This window comes from Pseudophryne corroboree, chromosome 4, assembly GCF_028390025.1.
Source record: "Pseudophryne corroboree isolate aPseCor3 chromosome 4, aPseCor3.hap2, whole genome shotgun sequence".
Classification (NCBI taxonomy): Eukaryota; Metazoa; Chordata; class Amphibia; order Anura; family Myobatrachidae; genus Pseudophryne; species Pseudophryne corroboree.
Genome location: NC_086447.1, coordinates 856,249,654 through 856,272,457, shown reverse-complemented (window position 1 = coordinate 856,272,457; position 22,804 = coordinate 856,249,654). Strand labels below are relative to the sequence as shown.

Genomic DNA, 22,804 nt, shown 5'->3' with positions numbered 1-22,804 from the left:
GCTTGCTGCTCTCGCCTCAAGGTTTATAACCAACTCTTTGCCGACATGGTTAGAGAAGGTATAAAAAAGTCCAAAGACATGTAAAATAAAAAAACAGTGTCTACCTTGTTTATGTCGACAATTTTCATGTCGACCTTTTGTACTGTCTACCTTTTTCATGTTGACCTTTTGACTCTGTTGAACAAATGTATGTTTAACATATAGTGTATCTATTGACTGTCTAACTAGAAACTGTCTATCATCCGGATACCATACTGGCTGCTTTGTTTTTACACTGCAATTTAGATTTCAGTTTGAACACACCCCACCCACATCTAACTCTCTCTGCACATGTTACATCTGCCCCACCTGCAGTGCACATGGTTTTGCCCATTAGTGCGCTTTTTTGTGTTTGCTAACAAACCTGAATACGGCACATAGAACTGGCATCAAAGTATAACATGATATAACAATTAAACTTTAATAAAGGGGGATGTATCAAAACTTTCTAAAAAGGACAAGTGGAGAAGTTGCCCATAGCAACAAATCAGATTCAAGCTATTATTTTGTGAATGTACTAGATAAAAGAATGTTAAAAGCTGATTGGTCACTATGGGCAATTTCTTCACTTGTGCTTATCTGCCTCTTAAATCAGAATATCATTTGACATTTCATTGCATTAAATTAAAAAATTACATTATTCACTTAGACATCAATGGTTGTGGAAAGTGGAAACGTGATCAACAGATTTGTGCACCAAAAATTCACAAATTTTTCTCTACTTACCTTCTAATGATACAGTAAATCCAAAACAAGCAAATTGCAGGATAAGAGATTGTATACTGTACTTGTACACATATTTCACAAATCATACACATGTACAGCTGCACAAAATATATTTCAAACATAAATACTTTCATATACATATAAACCCGTAGATCAGTCATGGAGTAAAATGACTGCCACTAATTAAAATGGAATAAATTAAAAATAAATTCAAATAGATTAGCAACAGAGGGTGGCTTCTTTACCTACACGTGGAATATATGCGTGTACGTCTGTGACTAAATATGTTGTTTTAACATCTTTTTTTGCACATTGTTATCTTAAGGGCTAATTTGTTAGCAGATAGAATGATGTTTAGGATTTTCTAAGGAAGCTGGTGTGATATCATATTATTTTATAGAATACATTAAACATGAAAACACAGTTCTTGTAGGAATCTAATTTGTAATTATTGTGATTATCTAATGATAATCACTGCACAATGGTGAAAATTCTGGCATAAGGATCCAAGACTAGAAGATATGGATGGATATGGATACATACATTTATGGAAAATTTTAGGAGACACTGGTGGTCATTCCAAGTTGATCGCTTGCTAGCAGTTTTCAGCAGCGGTGCAAACGCTATGCCGCCTCTCACTGGGAGTGTATTTTAGCTTAGCAGAAGTGCGAACGAAAGTATCGCAGAGCGGCTACAAAGTTTTTTGTGCAGTTTCAGAGTAGCTCAAAACCTACTCAGCGCTTGTGATCACTTCAGACCATTCAGTTCCTGTTTTGACGTCACAAACACGCCCTGCGTTCGCCCAGCCACGCCTGCGTTTTTTCTGGCACGCCTGCGTTTTTCCAAACACTCTCTGAAAATGGTCAGTTGACACCCAGAAATGCGCACTTCATGTCAATCACTCTGCGGCAAGCAGTGCGACTGAAAAGCATCGCTAGACCCTGTGTGAAACTACATTGTTCGTTGTAATAGTACGTTGCGCGTGTGCGTGCGCATTGCGCCGCATATGCATGTGCAGAAGTGCCTTTTTTTTGGCTCATCGCTGCACAGCGAACGAATGCAGCTAGCGATCAACTCGGAATGACCACCACTGTTTTAACTTTAATCAATCTGACTGATAAAAGCTGACATCTGAGCGATTATTACAAGTTATAATACATTATAATTCGTTGCATCCTGTTTTGAAATAAGCATCGTATTTATGATTATGTTTGCTATGTGTATTGCTCCAGAATGACACTGGGCTTAATTCAGGTTTGATCGCAAAAGCAAAATCTTACTCTAATGGGCAAAACCATGTGCACTGCAGGTGGGGCAGATGTAACATGTGCAGAAAGAGTTTAATTTGGGTGGGTTATATTGTTTCTGTGCATGGTAAATGCTGGCTGCTTTATTTTTACACTGCAATTTAAATTTAAATTTGAAAACATCCCACCCAAATCTAACTCTCTCTGCACATGTTATATCTGCCCCACCTGCAGTGCACATGGTTTTGCCCATTAGAGAAACATTTTGCCTTTATGATCAACCCTGAATTACAGTAGGCCCACTATCACCACTAAAGCAGAAACAAATTGTTATATACTCAGGTAGTTTCGCTCAATACAACAAAGATGAGGCAAAGCTGTTTTGGTAGATCAACTTCAATATTACTAGTATGTTTTATGTTTAGTTTTATTTTACCATATCTTATTGTGAGTCACTCTTCAGAAATGTGTTAGTTAGACTGTGTACTGTACAAGCTTAGTGTATGACATATTTGATATATATTCAATTATTTAAAAATCTAAACTTATTTAATTGCTAAATTATTGTGTTTGTGTTTTATGTAAATAAAACAATAAAAAATAAATAAAAAATGACACAACACAATGTCTACTAATCTGACTTACCGGTTCCTTTGTAGGTGTTTTTGTTCTTCTAGTACTTGTGGCCAATGTGGTAGTGGTTTCCATAATAGAGGTGGACATCTCTGATTGCATGGCTGTGGCAGTTGACTCCGTAGTCATAGATGAAGGCACATCACCAACTAGCCTCACGTTTCCCTCAATCACGATGTTGGAATCACTTTCCGCCGCCATGTTCAATACTTTTAAGCCATTATAGTAGAGGCCACTAAGCTGACCTTGAAATGGATGTCCCCGTTCCTTCCCACCGATTTTAATTGTTGCCTGGCTATTGAAGATTGTGAGCTGCCGTCCTGCAAAAATAATATTACATACATGCAAAAATGTTGACTGTGAACTCTATATTCGAGAAAGGATGAATAACCAAATTTTATGACATGAATGATGACTGCAATAAATTATGAGGTTTAGATTTAGCTCATAATTCATTGCTTTTAATGAGATGACTGTGACATGTATGGCTAACAGTAAAATAGTTACTTGAATGAATTTCCATGCTGAAAGGCCAATCAAAGGTGTATATTGATTACTTGGTATAAAAAATCAATAAAAAATGTTGTTATTTTTAAATTGTATTTATTTATTTAATTTCATTTTTTTTTATTGTTAAGCAACAAGTATGCTAATAATAATAATGATAATAATAATTACTATTATTATCATAATAATAATAATAATAATAATAATATTAATAAAATATATTACATATATTTATGGTAAATATAATATCAATGACCAACATACTTGTAGGCCTCTTTCATAAACAATTTATAGTACTATAAACTCAAACAGACAATATGACAAAATATTTAGTCATGGAATGTAATTAGCTTTCCATTTGGAACATTCACCACTATAATATCCAATTTGCTTGCTTAACCACCAGTTTAAAATAGAAATCCATCATAATGTAGCCAAGGTATAAAATAGCTCTGATTGGCATTTAGCAAGACTATCATTTAAAAAAAAAAAATCTTTCTTATGTAAATTGACTTCAGTAATGATACACATACCAATGGTGAAATTATGGCACAATTTCATTACACAAATATCTTTAACATATTGCCAATATTATGAAATCACAGATACATTTTTAAGCAGATCATCTCTGCATGTGATTAGCATGCACACAAATTTAAGTTCTGTTTAATTAAGGTTTGTTAAAAAAAAAAATCCTTGACAGGATGCAAATGTTAAAGGGACTTCATTTTGATTGGCAATTCATATTGCCCACTATTTAGAATACCTGTAGTTTAAACAAATATAGCTTTTTTCAGGACCATAAGAAAGGTATGAATACTGAACATATTTTAGTTAATAATTTAGATGCGGGAATAGGAAAAATAGTCTATGAATAATTTAGAATATCTGGTTAAAGTTATCTATGAGTTCCTCATAGATTGAGTTAGTGGATTATATTTACAGTCCCTTTAACCTTAAGTTAACAGGGTGCGATTATTAACCATCTAATTTTCTATACAGGTAAGAAAATTATTATACATTGTATGCAAAATATTACTATCTAGATTTTACTGTTTTAAATGATTTTAATTTAGTTTTACTGAAAATTTATTTTTTAAGGTTTATTAGAGTTACAATGAAACACTACTTGGTTATGTTCAAATTATTTTTAGTTGAAGTTTTAATCAATGTTTTTTACCTTTGTCGAGTAGCCAATCATCAACTACTCGACCAAGTCGATATGGAATTCGCTGTCTAGCAATCGCCAGGCGTTCGTTATCATTGTTTCCTTTAAAGTTTAAAGAGACATTTCATTGGTTAAAATCTGTAAGGTCAAAGGTTAAAAGTTAATACTTAAAGCTTGAGCTATACAGTTGCCACATGACTTTTTGAAATTTGGATTTTTAAAAAAATTGTACCTACAACAGATCATGTTTCATTCATTCATTTATTTTATTTTAGCAAACAAAATTATTCTTATGTTAATTGAAAATTAGAATTCTGCACTTGAGCTAGGTTATTAAAATTATGTTATAGACAGACCCAAAAAGACATATTTAAGCATCATATAATGGCTTTACACGAAATAAAGCAGCGTTTTTTTTGTATTTGTTATTATCTAGTTAAACATGTTCATATGTAACATATTTAATTTAACAGGATACATCCAACCTCTAAAGCCAGGTTAGTCATTTAAAGAAAAAAGACTATGAATCAGAATACCGTATTTGGATGTTATTACCAATGCATCCATGTAACGAAGAAATGACAAAACTAATTAATTAATTGAAGAAAAAATTATTCTGATCCACAAGATTCAAAAAATCACATGGTACAATTGCATTTGCAAGTTATAAGAGATGGTAATTTTTTTTAAGACATAAAATAGTAAAATGATAATTTGGTTAGCATGGAATAAGGATTGACAAAAGTTTTTCAGTTGTATTTAGGTACTGATCTAACTCAAGTGAGTTTCATCCTAATTACATTTTCATTACAAGTATATGTCTTGCTTCTCAAATACCCTGCTGGAATTCTTTATTGTTTCAGTTGAGAATTTAAAGGTGATTTTGATAAACATTATCAAAGATAAATGCATGAAACAAAACAAAGCAATTCAAATAAATCTCACAAAAAACAGAGAGATGCACATTACTGCATCCATTCAAGGGAATTTGGGTAATGCAACTGTCTAATCCATCTCTTCAATCACTATCCAAAATGCTAAGGTTTTACCAATAAATCATCCTTACTTTCGGCACAAAACACCCTGCGACCGCTTTGTAATGCTAATTTCAAAATTATAAAATCAAATATGACTTTTTTTCTTTCTCCAATAAATAAATAAAATCTTCCATCTGCATAACTACAGAATTGTGTTAAAAGTGCTGTATACCGTGCTCAACTTCTAGAATAATTGCTCTTACATAGCCATCTTAATGACAAATATAAAATGGGTGCAGATTATGAAATATCCACTTGTGTCTTCTTAATTCAGTAATGATTAGGCACAGTCAAGCTCAAACTCAGGAAAGACCATTATATAACTTAAAAGACAAATGAGGTAATGTTAGTAGCTGTGGAGGGCATTGCTGTTGTTACAAACTTTATAGTATATTCTCTTTTAATTAAAACATTGAACACAGGGGAACTTTGAATAGCTTTTAAAATACTTGTGCCCAACATGCTTTTCACATTGGAAGGTTGAGACCTTTGCATTATCAATCATAATGTGTAAGGTATATCTTACAATTTAGCATAAACATAACTCTTGAGCATCGCTCAATTAGGGTCCTACTTTAAAAGGGCTCTAACAGTACTCTAGCAGTATAGACACAAGTATACCTTATTTGAAAGCACACACTTTCAACTATACAAAATGTAAAGACTGTTTGGAAATCTTTGAAACAAGGCTTTTTAAAACATGTAAAATACCTGCTCAAGGTTATTACTCCTAGTTAATTGTTAGGAGTTCATGTATATTTTAGGACTTAAAATCTTTGGGAACAGAACTAACTGTACTGCAATTGGGAACTATGGGGGTAGATTTATCAAAGCTTGACGTGAGATAAAGTGGAGAGACATAAAATACCAACCAATCTGCTCAAGTCATAGTCCACTTATGAAAATGTGATTCTGACCGCCATCATCTTGACTTTCGGTATCCATGTACCCAACCTGATGCTTTCTGTATTGGTACTGTACCTTTAAGGGTTACTTAAATCTTTACCTACACATGTGAAAACAGCAGTTCCACATATTTTAAGGGCAGAACTGAATAATAAATATGCTACTACATGTTTTTTTCTAAAATGTATTTTATTCTCTATCACTCATTGTGTATATTACTAATTTAGTACTGCAAAGTCTGTTCTGCTGTCATTGATCTAAGACTTGTTAACAGTCAAGCTGGTTTTCAACTAACAAAGCCACATGGAAGCAGACACACATCTGTCATATCTGACAGATTGCTATAAAGATGTTTGGATAGTTTTGCTGCATGAAAGTTAGAACAAAGTTTCTTCTGAATTGTAAAGTCATACCTGACATATGTGTAGAAGACAACAAAGGAAATGCCACCTCAGATCAATCATCTGTGTTTCTAGGGTATGCAGTCAGCATACCGATACTCTGGATCCCGGCTGTCACAAAACCGAAGCATGGATCTCCACAGGGCCACCATACTACCGCCAGTATATCTGCGAGGTAGGTGATTCCCCCTCTATGGGTGTCCACAACACCCATACAGGGAGAATCGAACATGTGCCCATAGCATGCACTCGCCCCCCTACTAGCAATCCGCCACTCCGGATGCCGATGTCGGGATCCTGACGTTCCGCATCCCGGCCAGCGGGATCTCATATCGATCCCATTTCTAGAACTTATTTCAGGACTTTTCCTATATGGAACTGATCATTATATATAAAAAGGAGCAAAAGGTCAAATATAGTCTGTGTTAGTACAGACTTTGGGCGTGGATCCACTGCTTGCGGTTGACACTGGGTTAGCTACAGTAAATGAGGAAGCCTGGTCTTTAGCATGGACCAATGAATAGAGTTGATTGACTTCATGGCAAGACAGCTACTGGCTGCAGCCCCTAGCTTCATACTGCTAAGCAGCTGTTGAAACAGGAAGGACCAGGGACAAGGAATATAACACAAATTAAAAGTAAATTTTTTTGACATGGGCACCATATTCAGATTGTTCACATTTTCAGACAATCAACCGAAAACCAGGGCCACAATCAGAAAGGGACAGTCAGGAAATAGACCAAATGACAAGTGGGAGAGCAGACAAGAAGCACAGGATAAAGAACAAGCACTGTAGCAATGTAAGCTTGTTACTGAGTCACAGCACTTATAAACATGTTATTGGTATAAAAGAACAATAGAGCAACAGACTTACAACATAGCTTCATGGGGGACACTGTCAATGATAAGGGTAATTTATGTGATACATTCTTTCCAGGATTTTTCTTGTTTGAAATTTACAAGCAATATTGTGGTTTTGTTTAGAATGATACAATATATATGAAGTCTTGAACTCATTTTTGTTTGGCTTGTGTGTGACAAAGGGCCAGATGCACTAAGCCTTGAAAAGTGATAAATTGCACAATGATAAAATACCAGCCAATCAGCTCCTAACTGTCATTTTTCAAACACAGACTGTAACATGGCAGTTAGGAACTGATAGGCTGGTACTTTATCATCACTTTTCAAGTACATCCGGCCCTATATGTTTTTAGTAGGTTTAATAACTATTAGAATGTGCATATAATGTACATTCTGAATGCAGAAATCAATAGAATGCTTTAAAAAAATATGGGCATGTGGTTGATTGCTGCAGGATCCCAGCTAAAGTGTTGGCAAGTGCTCCCCTGCTTCCATAGGAACATATTAAAGATGAGAAGTGTATTAAAGAAGAGAAGTCAGACAAGGCAGAGGACAGGGGGAGGGTGTTATGCCTTCATTTTAAGGTGTACCTTTGGGAGTTTTTCATTTGGGCCTATTTATGAAAGTGAGAAAAGTCCAATCTCCATGGATAAAACACCCTATCAAGAGCTACATCTGTGCTATCGCCTGCAGTATCCCCCGCTGGTGTAGCGATTCACCAAAATTCCATGGCAATAGTTTAACCAGACAAGGAAAGCCAACTAAACTAGGACAGCGGGGGCAAATGTCCTTTTTTCACTACCGCAGAGGATATTCATTGAAAATGGCCTTATATATTTAAAGTAATATTTTTTCAGATAGGGTTAAAAATAAAATATATACATTAATTATATATTTTTTTACTTTTTATACTTGTGTATGTTTACGATTTATTTTTTATATCCGACAGTATTTTCTGGCTAAGTTGCGCCAATCCAATAGAAAAGTGGCAACAGAAAATTGATGTTGTCCCTGCATAAAGATAATCAGAGGCTATTGAAACATACATCTCCACCTAAGAACCAATACTATTTATAATATCTTGCTTATGATTCAATAAAAAATTGAATACTACAGTAACTTAAGCTGGGTACACACTAGGCGATATTTGAAATTATGTCGCTCACTTTGACCTTTCTGAGCGATATCGTTTGTAATATCGTCCAGTGTGTATGCACAATATCGCTAAAGATGCGCGCTCCCGCCGGTTGTTAGTGAGGTGTTCTGTCGTCTGTACATGCAGGTCAATTTTGGCTATATTGTCCAAAACCAGGCTTGGACCGGCCCACATGGGTACAGGGGAAACCACAGGTGGGCCCCACTGCCTGGGGGCCCAACCCCTCCTCTAAGGATCAGATTCCAGATTGTGCACTTGAATTATACATTATACATATGTTACCTTATACTGGACTATGGTTTATTTTCTGCAGTCCATTGCTGTTAATCTGATACATTATCATGCATGCAACATCTTAATTTACTGTATATATTTATGAAGGGGCCCAGATATTGCACTCTCTAATGGTTAGTCAAACCAATCAGGTGGCAGACCCCACCCCCTCTGCAGACTGGCCACACCCCTACACATGGGCCCCTGCCACTGCATTCCCCCGGTGGGCCCTACATGCCCCAGACTGCACTGTCCAAAACTGCATGTTCAGGGTGGTGGCTGGGTGATGTCACCGAGCGATATCGTTAGCGATATCATTCAGTGTGTATGCACTATATCGTTTGCCCAGGAGTTCAAGGGAAAACACTGACTATATCACTCATGGAGCATATTGTTTAGTGTGTAGCCGGCTACAGAAGCAATTCTACTGCAAAAAACATAGCTACATTGAAGAGAGAACATTGGAAATAATGTTATATTATTAAAAGACAGAGTTGAGGATTTAGACTATACTACACAATACACAACACTATCCCTACATTATTTTATGTCTGGTGGAGAATTCTTATCATTATTAACCCAGTATGCCCCCATTAGTAGGATACAGGAGATATGATGAATAGGGCACTTATTATCCCCAGAAAAATAACTAATAATTATCAAATCATGTGTGCTTAATTTATTGCATTGTATGTTGTACGCAGGGGCATAGGGAGGGCGGTTCCGGTGGAACTCGAGCTACAGGCGCCCAAGACAGTACAAGGCGCCGCAGCTCGACTCTGCCGGAACCTCTTCCTGTCTGCATGCAGCTCGCAGCTGCAGATGTCAGTCACTGACAGCTGAGAGCATGAGATGCGTCAGCTCTCTACCTCCCTCCCTTTTGGAAACTTTTGCCCTGGATGCCACGAGGTCTATAGTCGGCCCTAGTGGCTACGCCCCAGTTCAGAACAGGGGAGGAAGGTGCCGAAACATACTTTGCTCCAGGCACCATGACACCTTGCTACACCTCTGGTTGTACAATATCATGCAATATACACAGTAACAGGTGTGGTATGACTTGCTGGTGCTTGGGATCCCAGCGTCCAACATACCGGCTCTGGGATCCCGACCGCCGGAATGCCGGCAGTGGGGCGAGCTCAAAAGAGCCTCTTGCTCCTACGCTAACTACTACTATGATTACTTTGAACCCTTTCACAGTGTCTTGTATTCTGCTAATTTTAATGCTCCACATGACACTTAGGCATATGCAGGGGTGAGTGTCAGTATAACAATAATATTTTATTTTTTTTATTTTTAAAATATTTCTGATTAAGTATCAAATATGCCTTTAAAAACAAACCTACAAGAAATAGCTGTAAATTAAATATACTGTATAGTATATACTATTTGTTACAGGTAATTTGCAAATTGAAAATCCATAGTTATAGACAGTGGCTGAACTTGTGAGTGGTGGGCCTAGGTACAAAAATATAATTTGGGTCCCCCCTCGTCCAACACAACCCAACTTTACAATATGCTACACAGCAGTGGGTGACAGGGAAAGGCAGAGGGTGACAGTGTAAGGCAGGAGGGGGCAGAGGGTGCCAACGGAAGGCAAGGTGAGGCAGAGCATGACAATAGAATGCAGGGCGAGGCAGAGGGTGACAAGGGCAGTGGGTGACAGGGAGAGGGTGATAGGAAGATGCAGTGAGCGACAGGGGGAGGCAGTTGGTAACAGGGGTTCAAGCACAATGTCCTGTGTGGTGTGGAGAACAAAGGGCATGTACCTTGGTGTGGACAGGAATGCAGTGACCTCTGCTCTGTCCATGACAAGGCCCCCTGCCCCTTATGCTTTCCTCAGTTTTGCAAATGCATATGGCCTGTTTGTGTGTATAAGTGGCTGCATATATTTCTGATGTAGACATGGCAACATACGCTACTGGCGTAGTGCTTAATGTATATTGCAATTAAAATTTTTCTACCTGTATATGCACTTTTAAAAGAGCTTAATTCTTGAATAGAAAGCCATTAGTCCCATTGTATGCATTTGGAGTTGTATTTGGTAATAAAGCAAACACACAAATCATAGGCATGTGCACAGAGTATGCAGGGTGTTTGCTCGCACACCCTTTAGGCAGCCCAAACCCTTCCTAAAGTGTCTCCTTCCTCCATGTCAGCCAGTTTCCAGTGAAAAGACAACATCTTTTTGAATCCAAGATTGTGGATGTGAAACTGCTGCATCAGAATACAGCAGTTTCACATCTTGGACTTAAAATTAAGCTTTCTCTTCCCTGAAAGCCGGCTGAGATGTGGGTAGGATGGGTAGAGCAGGAAGTGTACATTCTGGGGGGTTTGTAGAGCAGGTAATCTGTGTCTCATGGGGTAGATAAGGTGGATAGTCTATGTCCTGGGTGAGGAGTTGGGGTAGGTAGTCTGTGTCCTTGGGGGTAAGCAGTCTATGTCCTGAGTGGGGGGGTAGAGTTAGGTAGTCTATGTACCTGGTGGTAAGTAGTCTGTGTCCTGGGTGGGGGAGTAGGGGTAGGTAGTCTATAGCCCTGGGGATGTGTAGGGCAGTTAGTCTCTATCCCAGAGGGGTATATGGCAGCTAGTCTCATTATGTCTATGACACAAATGCAGTGGTAAAGTGTATTCCTGATGTTAATGGTGAAAATAATTAAATATTAAGGTGTCAAAATTGACCAAATTTCTCATGACACCAACTCACCCCCCTATGTAATGCTGCGTCTGTTTTGAATTAAATGGCAGCTGGTTAAAAAATAAAGCAATATTAATTTACAACTTGAAAGAGCCAGCAATCTGTAGCTTTCCAATAGCTTCATACATACCTTAGCATGCATATGGAACTATAGAAAAGGATGATTTATTGAGGCTATTATTTTTAAATGGTTTTATTATGCCGCTCCAAAAAAAATCTAGGATCCCACTGTTCCAGAGAAGCTATTGTGTTTTTATATTTCTAAGTGTAAACCTGTTTAGAGAGGTCGTAAAAGCTAAATTAACCAACCTTACATTCATGTTATCCTTTTAGACATTGTCAACACTGAAAATGGATGTTTAAGTCCTTTTAAAACTACAGGGCAATAAAACGTGTTGCTACCAATGATCGTCCAGCTTTGTTCTCGTATAGCACTTTGGTGTAGTTATTTTGAAGCGTTTTGTTTGTCTGTAATACCAAATCTAAGGAACATTTCTACAGCCTTTATTCGTTTTTATAACAATAAAGTGCAGTAGGGGAAATAGAGTGTCCCCGAGTGGAGCAGTAGCATCAGATATTATTTCACTGCATCTGTCTCTCTGGATTAACATGGATTTACTTGCAAAATTAATCCTAATAAACTATATCTTTCAAGGGGATCTTGTTTTGTATTACATTATCCATCAAATGAATGTACTACACTAAAATGCGAAGAGGCAATACAATGTTCAAATTAAACTATCTGTATGCTATCATCTTCCATATAAAATATCTTCTGTGATATTCGGCTCTACAAAAGTTTTCTGTGCTAGATATTTGCCAATATACATGCCTGTCACTAGTGATATAAACGTGAACAAATGATGAGCATAAAGCTTAATTGAAGACATCTATTTGTTGTCAAGTAGAAATCATCTCGGCTGTGGGAATGCAAGGAGGTAAAATAAAACACAGGTCAAAGTTTTGTCATGAATTGTGTTTGTGGCATTGAGTACTTTGATGGAATTACAAACAGTTCATTCTCTTGCCCACCACAGAATTTGAAGGAAGAAAATAAGGAAAAATGTCCGGATTTACACTCGACAAACACATTATCCCATGTGTCTCATGATTCAGTAGTACATTACAAATACCTATATTATTAGTTTGTATTCCTATAGAATTAAGATATTCCGTTTATTTTTTTTAAGGTTAAATATAAACATTAAAAGCATACAAACGGCAGGATCTAATGAAGTCCAAGTTCGGCGGTCATGCGACATGCCGGGCGAACTCTGACGTTTTTTTAAAGGGTCAGTCATGTACAGTGCCAGATTAAGGTGCACATGGGCCTGGAGGTGAGATGTAGGAAGGGCCTATTATGCGCCGTTGCAGGTAGTGTGATCAGCGCCGTAGAGAAGTTCTCTTGGGTGGAAAGAGGGGGTCTGGTGACAATATCACTGCACTGCCTCCCCACATACCTCCCCACACTATATCACTAAGCTACCTTCCTAGACTAGATCACTATGCTACCTCCCCACATTACATCACTGTGCTACTTCCTCACACTACATATCCACACTATATCACTATGATACTTATTCACACTACATCACTGTACTACATCCCTGCAGTATATCACAACGCTACCTCCCCATACTTCATCTCCACACTATTTCACTGCACTACCTCTCCAGACTAAATTCCCGCTACCTTCCCACACCACATTACTGAGCTACCTTCCCACACCTTACTGCTGTACCTTCGCACACCACTGTAATGTGCTACCTTACCACACCGCATTACTGCTCTACCTTCCACACCACCATACTGTAATACCTTCCCACACCGCATTAATGCTCTACCTTCCACACCACCGTACTGTGCTACCTTCCCACACCACTGTACTGTGCTACCTTCCCACACCGCATTAATGCTCTACCTTCCACACCACCGTACTGTGCTACGTTCCCACACCACTGTACTGTGCTACCTTCTCACACCACATTACTGAGCTACCTTCCCACACCTTACTGCTCTACCTTCCCACACCACTGTAATGCGCTACCTTCCCACACCGCATTACTGCTCTACCTTCCATACCACCATACTGTACTACCTTCCCACACCACTGTACTGTACTACCTTCCCACACCGCATTACTGCTCTACCTTCCACACCACCGTACTGCGCTATCTTTCCACACCACTGTACTGCGCTACCTTCTCACACCACATTACTGAGCTACCTTCCCACACCTTACTGCTCTACCTTCCCACACCACTGTAATGTGCTACCTTCCCACACCGCATTAATGCTCTACCTTCCACACCACCGTACTGCGCTACCTTCCCACACCACTGTACTGTGCTACCTTCTCACACCACATTACTGAGCTACCTTCCCACACCTTACTGCTCTACCTTCCCACACCACTGTAATGCGCTACCTTCCCACACCGCATTACTGCTCTACCTTCCATACCACCGTACTGTGCTACCTTCCCACACCACTGTACTGTACTACCTTCCCACACCGCATTACTGCTCTACCTTCCACACCACCGTACTGCGCTACCTTTCCACACCACTGTACTGCGCTACCTTCTCACACCACATTACTGAGCTACCTTCCCACACCTTACTGCTCTACCTTCCCACACCACTGTTATGCGCTACCTTCCCACACTGCATTACTGCTCTACCTTCCACACCACCGTACTGTGCTACCTTCCCACACCACTGTACCTCGCTACCTTCCCACACCGCATTACTGCGCTACCTTCCACACCACCGTACTGTGCTACCTTCCAAACCACTGTAATGCGCTACCTTCCCACACCACTGAAATGCGCTACCTTCCAACACCACTGTACTGCGCTACCTTCCCACACCACATTACCTGCCAAACCACTGTACTGCGCTACCTTCCCACACCACATTACTGCGCTACCTTCCCACACCTTACCTTTCTTCAGTTTCCTCCAGCCTTTGCATAATAAAGCTAAGGCTGGAGAAAACTGATGAAGGCTATAGCCGACTATCGATATACATAGACTGAGGCCTCCCTAAATAGGGAGAAGTCATATCTTTGGTGGATTTAGGGCATTGCTCCATATCTTAAATAGACCACTTAGGCAGAGTTTAATCAATGCCAGGAGAGAGACAAAATGGAGAGAGGTAAAGTATTAACTAATCAGCTCCTGACTTTTTTTTCAAACACAGCCTATAACGTGGTAGTAAGGACATGATTGGTTGGTACTTTATATCTCTCCAATTTATCGATATCCAAGCTTTGATAAATCTTACCCAAAGTACCACCAAAACAGTTTCTAATTTTCCTTTCACAGGTTGTGCTTTTGACAAAAGACAGAAGCTGATTGGTTGGTACCACTTTATCTCTTTCCAGGATCTGATAAATCTCCCCTTAGACTGTAAACAACATGGGGTCAGGGACTGGTTGGAATGATTAAATATTTTCTGTACAGTTTTGTAAAAATGTATGTTGGTGTTCTATAAATAAAGGATAATAATAAGAATAAGAATTAATAATAATATAATGTAAGACTTTACTTCTGGATGATGTGACTGTAAAATGTGTATTTTTCAGATGGGTAAATGCCTAGATTTCAAGAACTACTTTTATATGTGCCATCAAATCCAATCTGTATAACTGTCTCACTTGTACAGCTGTCTTATTGTAGTTTCTAAAAAAAATAAGCTTCATCAAAATACTTATGTTCGGAGTCAGACTGAAGAAGCACTAGCAGTCTAGTTTTTCAGTTACTCCAAGACAGATCCCTTTATAGTAAACTAATAACACCAAGTGTTAAGGGGATACCACAAAAGGCAGAAAAAGGTCAAACTGTTGAATTGAATCCTTTTGTTTGACGGACAAACGCAGTCAATCAACTTTATCTTCCCCTATTATTGGAAGGTCAGAACGGAGGATTTGCTATGTGGATTCTCCAAAAGAGCACTTCTTTCATTTCAAAACTCTCTCATTGCTAAAATGTTATTTATTTTTCGTTCAAACAAATTGTTGTCTATATAAAGTCAAAGGGTTCAGAGACTGGCGACCGTTGAGTGACATAAAAAGGCACAACAGATCTAGTTTTAAACAGAATTAGTATCATTCTCATGTATGTTTGAAATGATGATATATTAACCTCTGCAAAAAAAAAAAAAAAAGGATTCCTACATAGTAATATCTTAATAAACAAGAGACGCAAACATCAGGTACAAAATAGTCTACTGTTAGACAAAAATGGATTCCTACATAGTAGTATCTTAATAAACAAGAGCCGTGACAGTTATCGTATACAGTAATACTGTATCATTATATACAATATTGGTTGATCCAGGCAGCAATACACATGTCTACAGCCTTGTACTGGCCCACAGGGTTACAGGAGCATCCATCGGTAGGCCCCACTGCCTGGGGGCCCACCTCCTGCTCTAAGGATCAGGTTCCAGACTGAATTATACATTATACATATGTTACCTTATACTGGACTATTGTGTATTTTCTACAGTGCATTGCTGTTATTAATCTGTTATTAATCTGGTACACTATCATGCATGCAGCAGCTGAATTTACTGTATATATTTATGAAGGGGCCCAGATGTTGCACTCTCTAATGGTGAGTCAAACCAATGAGGTGCAGGCCACACCCTCTCTGCAGACTGGCCACACCCCTAACATGGGCCCCTACCACTGCATTGCCCCGGTGGGCCCTACATGCCCCAGTCCGACACTGCATGTCAGTGCATGACTGCTGGTATTGCTGTTTTGTTCTGTGTTGTTCTGTGTAAGATACTGAAGTGTGGGAAAGGGACATTTTCTGTGGGTTAATTCCTCCAAGAATCACACTGCCTACAGGATGCTTAGCGCCAGAGTAAAATGGTAGAGTCAAGATAATATTACTATGTATCTGTGTGCTTATGTTTTACCTAATGTATTATAGAAAACTGTTGGATCCAACATTCGATAGCTGTTGTCCAGGAGCTTGTCAACAAGTTCCAAATGAGAACCCCGGTTGAATACAAGTTGTGTACTACCGGTGCATTACAATATCCTCAATATTTTTTCTATATTTAATATAAAAACATAATGGTCTTTTGTAATGAGAGTTGTTGGGCTAACTGCCAATTTGGGCTACAAAACCTAGCTATAAATTCAAATAACATTGATGCCCCCAGTGGATATTAAAGGTAGTGCACCAAAGCAGTACAACAATATTATTGTATCAATAACTTCTGAATGATGCATGAGTTGCTGTAATTATTGCATGGCACCCAGCATCAGATGTAGATTGTTATATTACCTGTGATTATCATTCTCAATGACCTATCTAATATTCGCTGCAGTTTTGCTCAGTTAAGTAACATATGTTATCTTCACTATTCATAATAATAATACATTTTTTAATTTATCCTTGCAGGAATGCCGGGAAAGCATATCCCATAAAATGCAGTCTATTGACATTTCTTTTGCCAGTTGCTTAACACAGTAGCAAAAGAAGAAGCATCCAGAATCTGAGCCTTGGGTTCGTACGGCACATGATCACAGCCAGTGGCGTATTCCCACTAGGCACATGCATAGGGGTGGCATTTGCTGGGGGGCGGCACATCAGGCTGATAAGGGCCAGGTGATTTTTTTTATTTCATCATTACAACTTATTTTTTATCATTTATTTTGCAAATGACGGGGATGGGGCAATGGGCAGCAAATTGTGATTAAAGAGTTAGTAGTAGGGTGAGGCACTGAGGCTGAGGCTGCTTTGGTGGTCTTGAGGCATCTGGTCCGGTCACCAAACTGCAGCGGGCAATGATGTGATTTTGGCCAATAATGTGCCTAGGGGCAGCCTGACCCATAAATCCGCCCCTCTGCCAAGGAGGGAAGTTCAAGCTCCCAAACACTAATCTCTAATAACTCCTGTGTTCAGTATTTTGGTAAATAGCAATAATACTAAAATTACCTAAACCAATGCAGGAACGCTAGTCGTTCCAATGTCTTGTGAGAATTTTAACTATTCAAATGTTCCTTTATTTTTCCATAATACCATACTGATGATGGCCATTCCACAAGGAATTTAGCCACAATTAGAATTTTACGCTTTAAATTTTCTGAAAAGATGAGGACAATAATTCCCTTTTGGGATTTTCATCTTTTATTTATATTCTGCTAAGATTGCGAAGTCCTTAGTATGAGGAACAATCATTGAGGAATTGATAGAGAGCATGGACTGCGGCTGGGGACTGTAGGAAGCTAACAAGCTGTGCAATCTTCATTTCACATTGGTAGATAGCTTTCACACAGTTTGTCACAAATAATACCTGCATTACAGACAGGAACAATGGCATAATGAAAACACCGTGTCCAGCTCTTAGTCCAAATTCCCATCAGTTTACCTCCCTATGGCATTTGTTGTTAATAAATTAATAAGGCCGGGGAAAGTGACAAAAACACAATTTGCTATATTTAGTATTATCTCATTATTACAATGATTTTATTACATTTAAAGGACTTTGGGATAATTTAGTTTAGGTATTTTATAATATATTGTTGTGTTGCACATTTTGTGTTTCAGTGAATAAACCTATGATAGTGTAAATGCAACTGCTTTATTGCTGTAAAGTATCTATAACTTATGGACAACACCTTAAAGGAATATTACAAAAAATCTTTATATATACTGTATGATGGGCCTAATTCACATTTATACATAACCTAATGGTCTACGTACAAATTCAATGGTGTAGGATCTGCACAGATGCAAGGCCCGCTCTGCGCATCTGGAGAACAGGTCTTACAATTTCGCTGACAGCCCCTGTAAGGTGCGGAGCAGGGGTGGCACCTGGTGCCCATTCGACAAAACAGGGTTGTGTTGCCCCCATTTCCTATGCGCGATGGGTCCATGGTCTGCATTGTCAAGTGCAAACTTACTGGACCCGGTGTAACACTGTAGGGGAACCGGATGCCATTTCCTGGGGTATATGGCAGCAAGCAGCAGCTGAGAAATCATACAAGTCCAGTTTTTATGGTGCAACTGGCCACAACCAGTTTTATTAAACAGAAAATAAAACAAACATCAAAAGAAAATGCCTTGCCTGTCCGGGACTAACAAAACACAAGACGTTCCTAACTGTCTCTAAACAAAACACAGAGTTTTCCAGTCAATACTGTATTGCTCACTTGTATAAGGAAGCGTATTTCTCTCACAGAGATTCTGCAGTCTTCCCAGGTATCTGCCCACACTAATCAGGCTAGCAGCCCTATAAGGCTCTTGCACCGCTGAAAGCCCTGATTAGCCCTCTGTGAGGCCAAAGATCCCAACTGGGCCCAATGTCTGCAACTTGCCCTCTCTCTCTCAGGGCCCTTATCCAGCTTTTCAAGCAAACTGAAAAGGTTTTAACAAAACAAAACATTTTCCTAGAAGTTTACATTTCTAAAACATGTAAGACAAGAACCTGGGACAAACATACCTGCCCTCAAACACTATTCCAGTGTTCATGTCACACCGGATGTCCGGATCCAGCGTCCAGCCTGAGTAAGCTTCTGCTTATGCAGACTGACCGGTGACTAAAAAAACATTGTCAATCACAACTGATGGTCACAATGGTGATCTGAGGCTTCGTCCGCAGACGCAGCACTTAGATCTCGCAAATGCATGTAGGATGCATCTATCTCCTACAGATGCCTCCTGCTGCATTTACATTTTAATTATACGGCATTGCAAAGCTGCTTCCTTGTGGCTGTGTAATTCCTTGCAAACATGTATTAGGCCCAACACCATAAGGTGTTGTAGAGCTTTTCTTGCAAAGAGAGAGATTTATCAAAGTTTATCGTCAGCTAAAGTGGAGAAAGATAAAGTAGCAACCAATGAGCTTCTGTCATTTTGTAAACACAGCCTGTGACATGTCAGAAGCTAATTGGATGCTACTTTATTTCTCTCCACTTTATCTCGACTGCTTCAGAGGCATGTATATCAGGGACTGAAAATGGCCTCTCAAGACACACTTCTTCACCAAACCCAGCCATCTCTCATCCTAAGCCTTCTGTGGCCCACGCTCACTTTCTACCCCATCTGTGTCACCGCTGTCTGTGTCCCCTTTAGAATGTAAGCTCTCACGAGCAGGGTCCTCTTCCCTCATGTGCTTTTATGTCTCTTACTTAACTTATCTTCTTTTCAATACTCCCTTTGATGGCACCAAATCCTTTGGTTTTCTGCCATCCTGATACTTATTTCAGTACACTTTACTGACGCAGCCATGTTTATATACCCTGTACTTGTCCTATATTGTATTGAGCTGTTAGTCACTGTCTTCATGTTTTGCTTATTTGTTTACTCTGTAATTTGGAGCTACGGATCCCATGTGGGCCATATAAATAAAGGATAATAATAACAATAATAATAATGTATTTCTTTGAGCGTTCCATTGGTATTGGTACATTATATCTCTTCCTTTGTTTATAAGCTCTTGAATCTTTGCAAACTTTGATAAATCTCCACCAAAGAAACTAAACTTGTCAAAGGTGATTACTCCATCAATAATTTTACTGTTTTCCATGATAACCTACAGTAGTTATCTGGGAAATGATTTCACTTTACTTAATCCAGTAAACCATAATTCATATGGCCAGTACCGAGTCTCAGCACTGTTATGTACAACTTTAAATATTTTGCTACTTTAAAAGTTTTTCTTGATAAATTATAATAATTTTACTACTACTACTACCACCATCCCATGGAACCCCAACATGGGTTACATACTATTAACCGGTGGACGGGATGCCGACTGTCAAGATCCTGTCAGTGGCATTCCGCCCACCAGAGTGCCGACAGCTGGGCAAGCATAAAGAGTTCCATTGCAGGCTCTGTGGCTTACTGCGCTTGCCACAGGTTCTCTTCTCACTCTGTAGGTGTTGTCGACACCCACAAGTGGGAATAGCCCCTGTGCGCCAGGATTCCGGGCGGCGGCAGTTTTGGCTGTCGGGATTCCGGCGTCGGTATCCTGACAATGGGATTCCAACAGCCATCAAATTTATTGCATCTCCCCAACATACCCTGGTTAGTGCATTTTGGATATTAAGTAAGTAGATTTCTTTTATAGGGCTCGTTAGCTTACCCGGAGATTCAGGGCCCGGGTAATTAGTACCTACTCCCACTCCTTTCGGCGTCACTGCTCCCACCTCCAAACTGCCACAGCTTATCAATCAGGGTACTCTGAGCAACGTCACAGAAAAAGATCTGCACATGCCCAGTGCGGTATATGCACATGTGCCGATCTCAATCCATCGGAGATGCGGTTTAACATCGACTTGATGTATATCGTTAAATCAGGCCCAGTGTTATGAAATTGGGCTTTGTGCACAATGATCCACTCAGTACAGTATCTTTCAGCGAACGATGAAAAATATACAAAGTGAAAACTCACCCTACATACATTTTGTCCTTAATATGCTCTGAATAGACCCAGTAGCTTGAAAACTATTCTGCAGCCTGAGAAACAATTCAGCTGTTTTTGCATCTGTGTCAGGTCATATTCTAGAATGCTATGCGTGGCTAGTTATTACAGGAAAAACAAAAGGGGAGGTTGCCGTCTGGAAGAGGTCTAGCAAACAAAACACCATAGGCACATGTAGTAATAAATAATGGCATTTCTGATATAAAGAGAATCTGTTCTGTGACAAAAGAGCAATGCCAGCAGTAACCCACAGCCTAGGGAAGCTTAGGACTTTTCTGCAAAGCCAGAACGTGGCATTTCAATTTGTGTATTTGTGCCTTAGAGATATATTACTGTAAAACAGTAATATTCCCGCAATGGCGCTGCTTTACTCGCACATACTTTCTTTGAATGCTTTTGGCAAGGTATGCCGATACTCTAAATAACAGAAACAGATGCTCAGGGAAATGACAGCAGATGGGTGCTTTAGGATTGCAGAACTATATCAAGCCAGCCACATGAAAAGTCGATGACATTGCGTGACCTTTTAACATGGCTGGTAATGTCACGAAAAAACAAATCCCATATTGTTAAGAGCCATTTCAATTAGTGTACATTTTTCCCCAACAAACATTATCTCTATCTCTATATGGAAAGTTTCACTATCTATATTTGCAGGTTTCAAAATGTAAAAGCAAGTACAGTGTGCTCTTTGCTGAAATGTAGTATATCGAAAAACATAGATGAAATGGCAAAACATTTATTCCACCCTGTGGCTCTCAGCCACAGGGTGGTGCTGTTTCATATTTCTGTTTATATTGAGTGTGCTACTTTTTAGTTAATTTTTCTACTTAACTTTTGCAGTTATCAAGACAAAAAAAGTCAAGTGCAAATTTTGCATCATTTTTAAGTTGTATTTCTGAATTTATAATGCAATGATTTACATACTGCAATTGATGCATCAAGTGAGTTTATAACAAACACGTTAGTTTATTTCTATACTAAAATATATATAGAGCTACACTAACATAATTTTATTAACAGTTATTTATAAAGTGCACCCATATTCTGCAGGGCTTTACAGTAAATATTTCAGTAATTCACATTAGTCCCTGGTCCAGTGGCGTTTACAATCTACATTTCCTGTCACATGGACACACAAACACACTAGGGATATTATTTTATCAAAGCCAATTAACCTACTGAACCAGGATGTTTATGGAGTGTAAGAAAAAGCCAGAGTATCTGGAGGAAACCCATATAAACACACAGAGAACATATAAACTCCACACATATAATGCATTAGTCTGGAATTGAATGCTAATCACTATGTCAATTGAGCTGCCCAACTGCTATTATTTTTCTTTTAACTTTTTTGAGACATTGCAGTTTTACTTTACCCCTTTAGTGCTGCTAATTGTCAATTTTCAACCATAAGGCTGCAAGGGGAAAAACCTTAATTACAGTGCACTGTGTGGAAATTTATTGGATGTCAAGTTTAGGGTCTTTTACTTGGAAGTCTGCTCTTGTTTGATGCTATTACCTTCCATTACCTATGCAACAGTATGTATATATATATATATATATATATATACATACATACACATACAGTACATACATATATTTTACAGCAAGGAAGTGAATGAGTGATGGTCATAATGATCAGACAGGTTTGGCAGCTATATTCTCCTCATCATTTTCCAGCCATCTTCATGTTGTGAACAATT

The 22,804-nt window shown here is 38.9% G+C and overlaps 1 protein-coding gene across 22 annotated transcripts in view; it reads right to left on the bottom strand.

The window, feature by feature from the left end:
• Positions 1-22,804, bottom strand: part of NRXN1 (neurexin 1) — a 1,686,961-nt gene that overhangs the window by 142,054 nt on the left and 1,522,103 nt on the right. For 11 of the 22 annotated variants that reach the window (XM_063918658.1, XM_063918659.1, XM_063918662.1 and 8 more), the window contains 2 exons: positions 4,333-4,422; positions 2,658-2,965 (listed from right to left, as the gene is read on the bottom strand). In XM_063918658.1, the coding sequence (XP_063774728.1) occupies positions 2,658-2,965; positions 4,333-4,422 (398 nt within the window). The remainder of the gene's footprint in view (positions 1-2,657; positions 2,966-4,332; positions 4,423-22,804) is intronic. The other 11 variants (XM_063918664.1, XM_063918680.1, XM_063918665.1 and 8 more) reach the window with 1 other exon arrangement.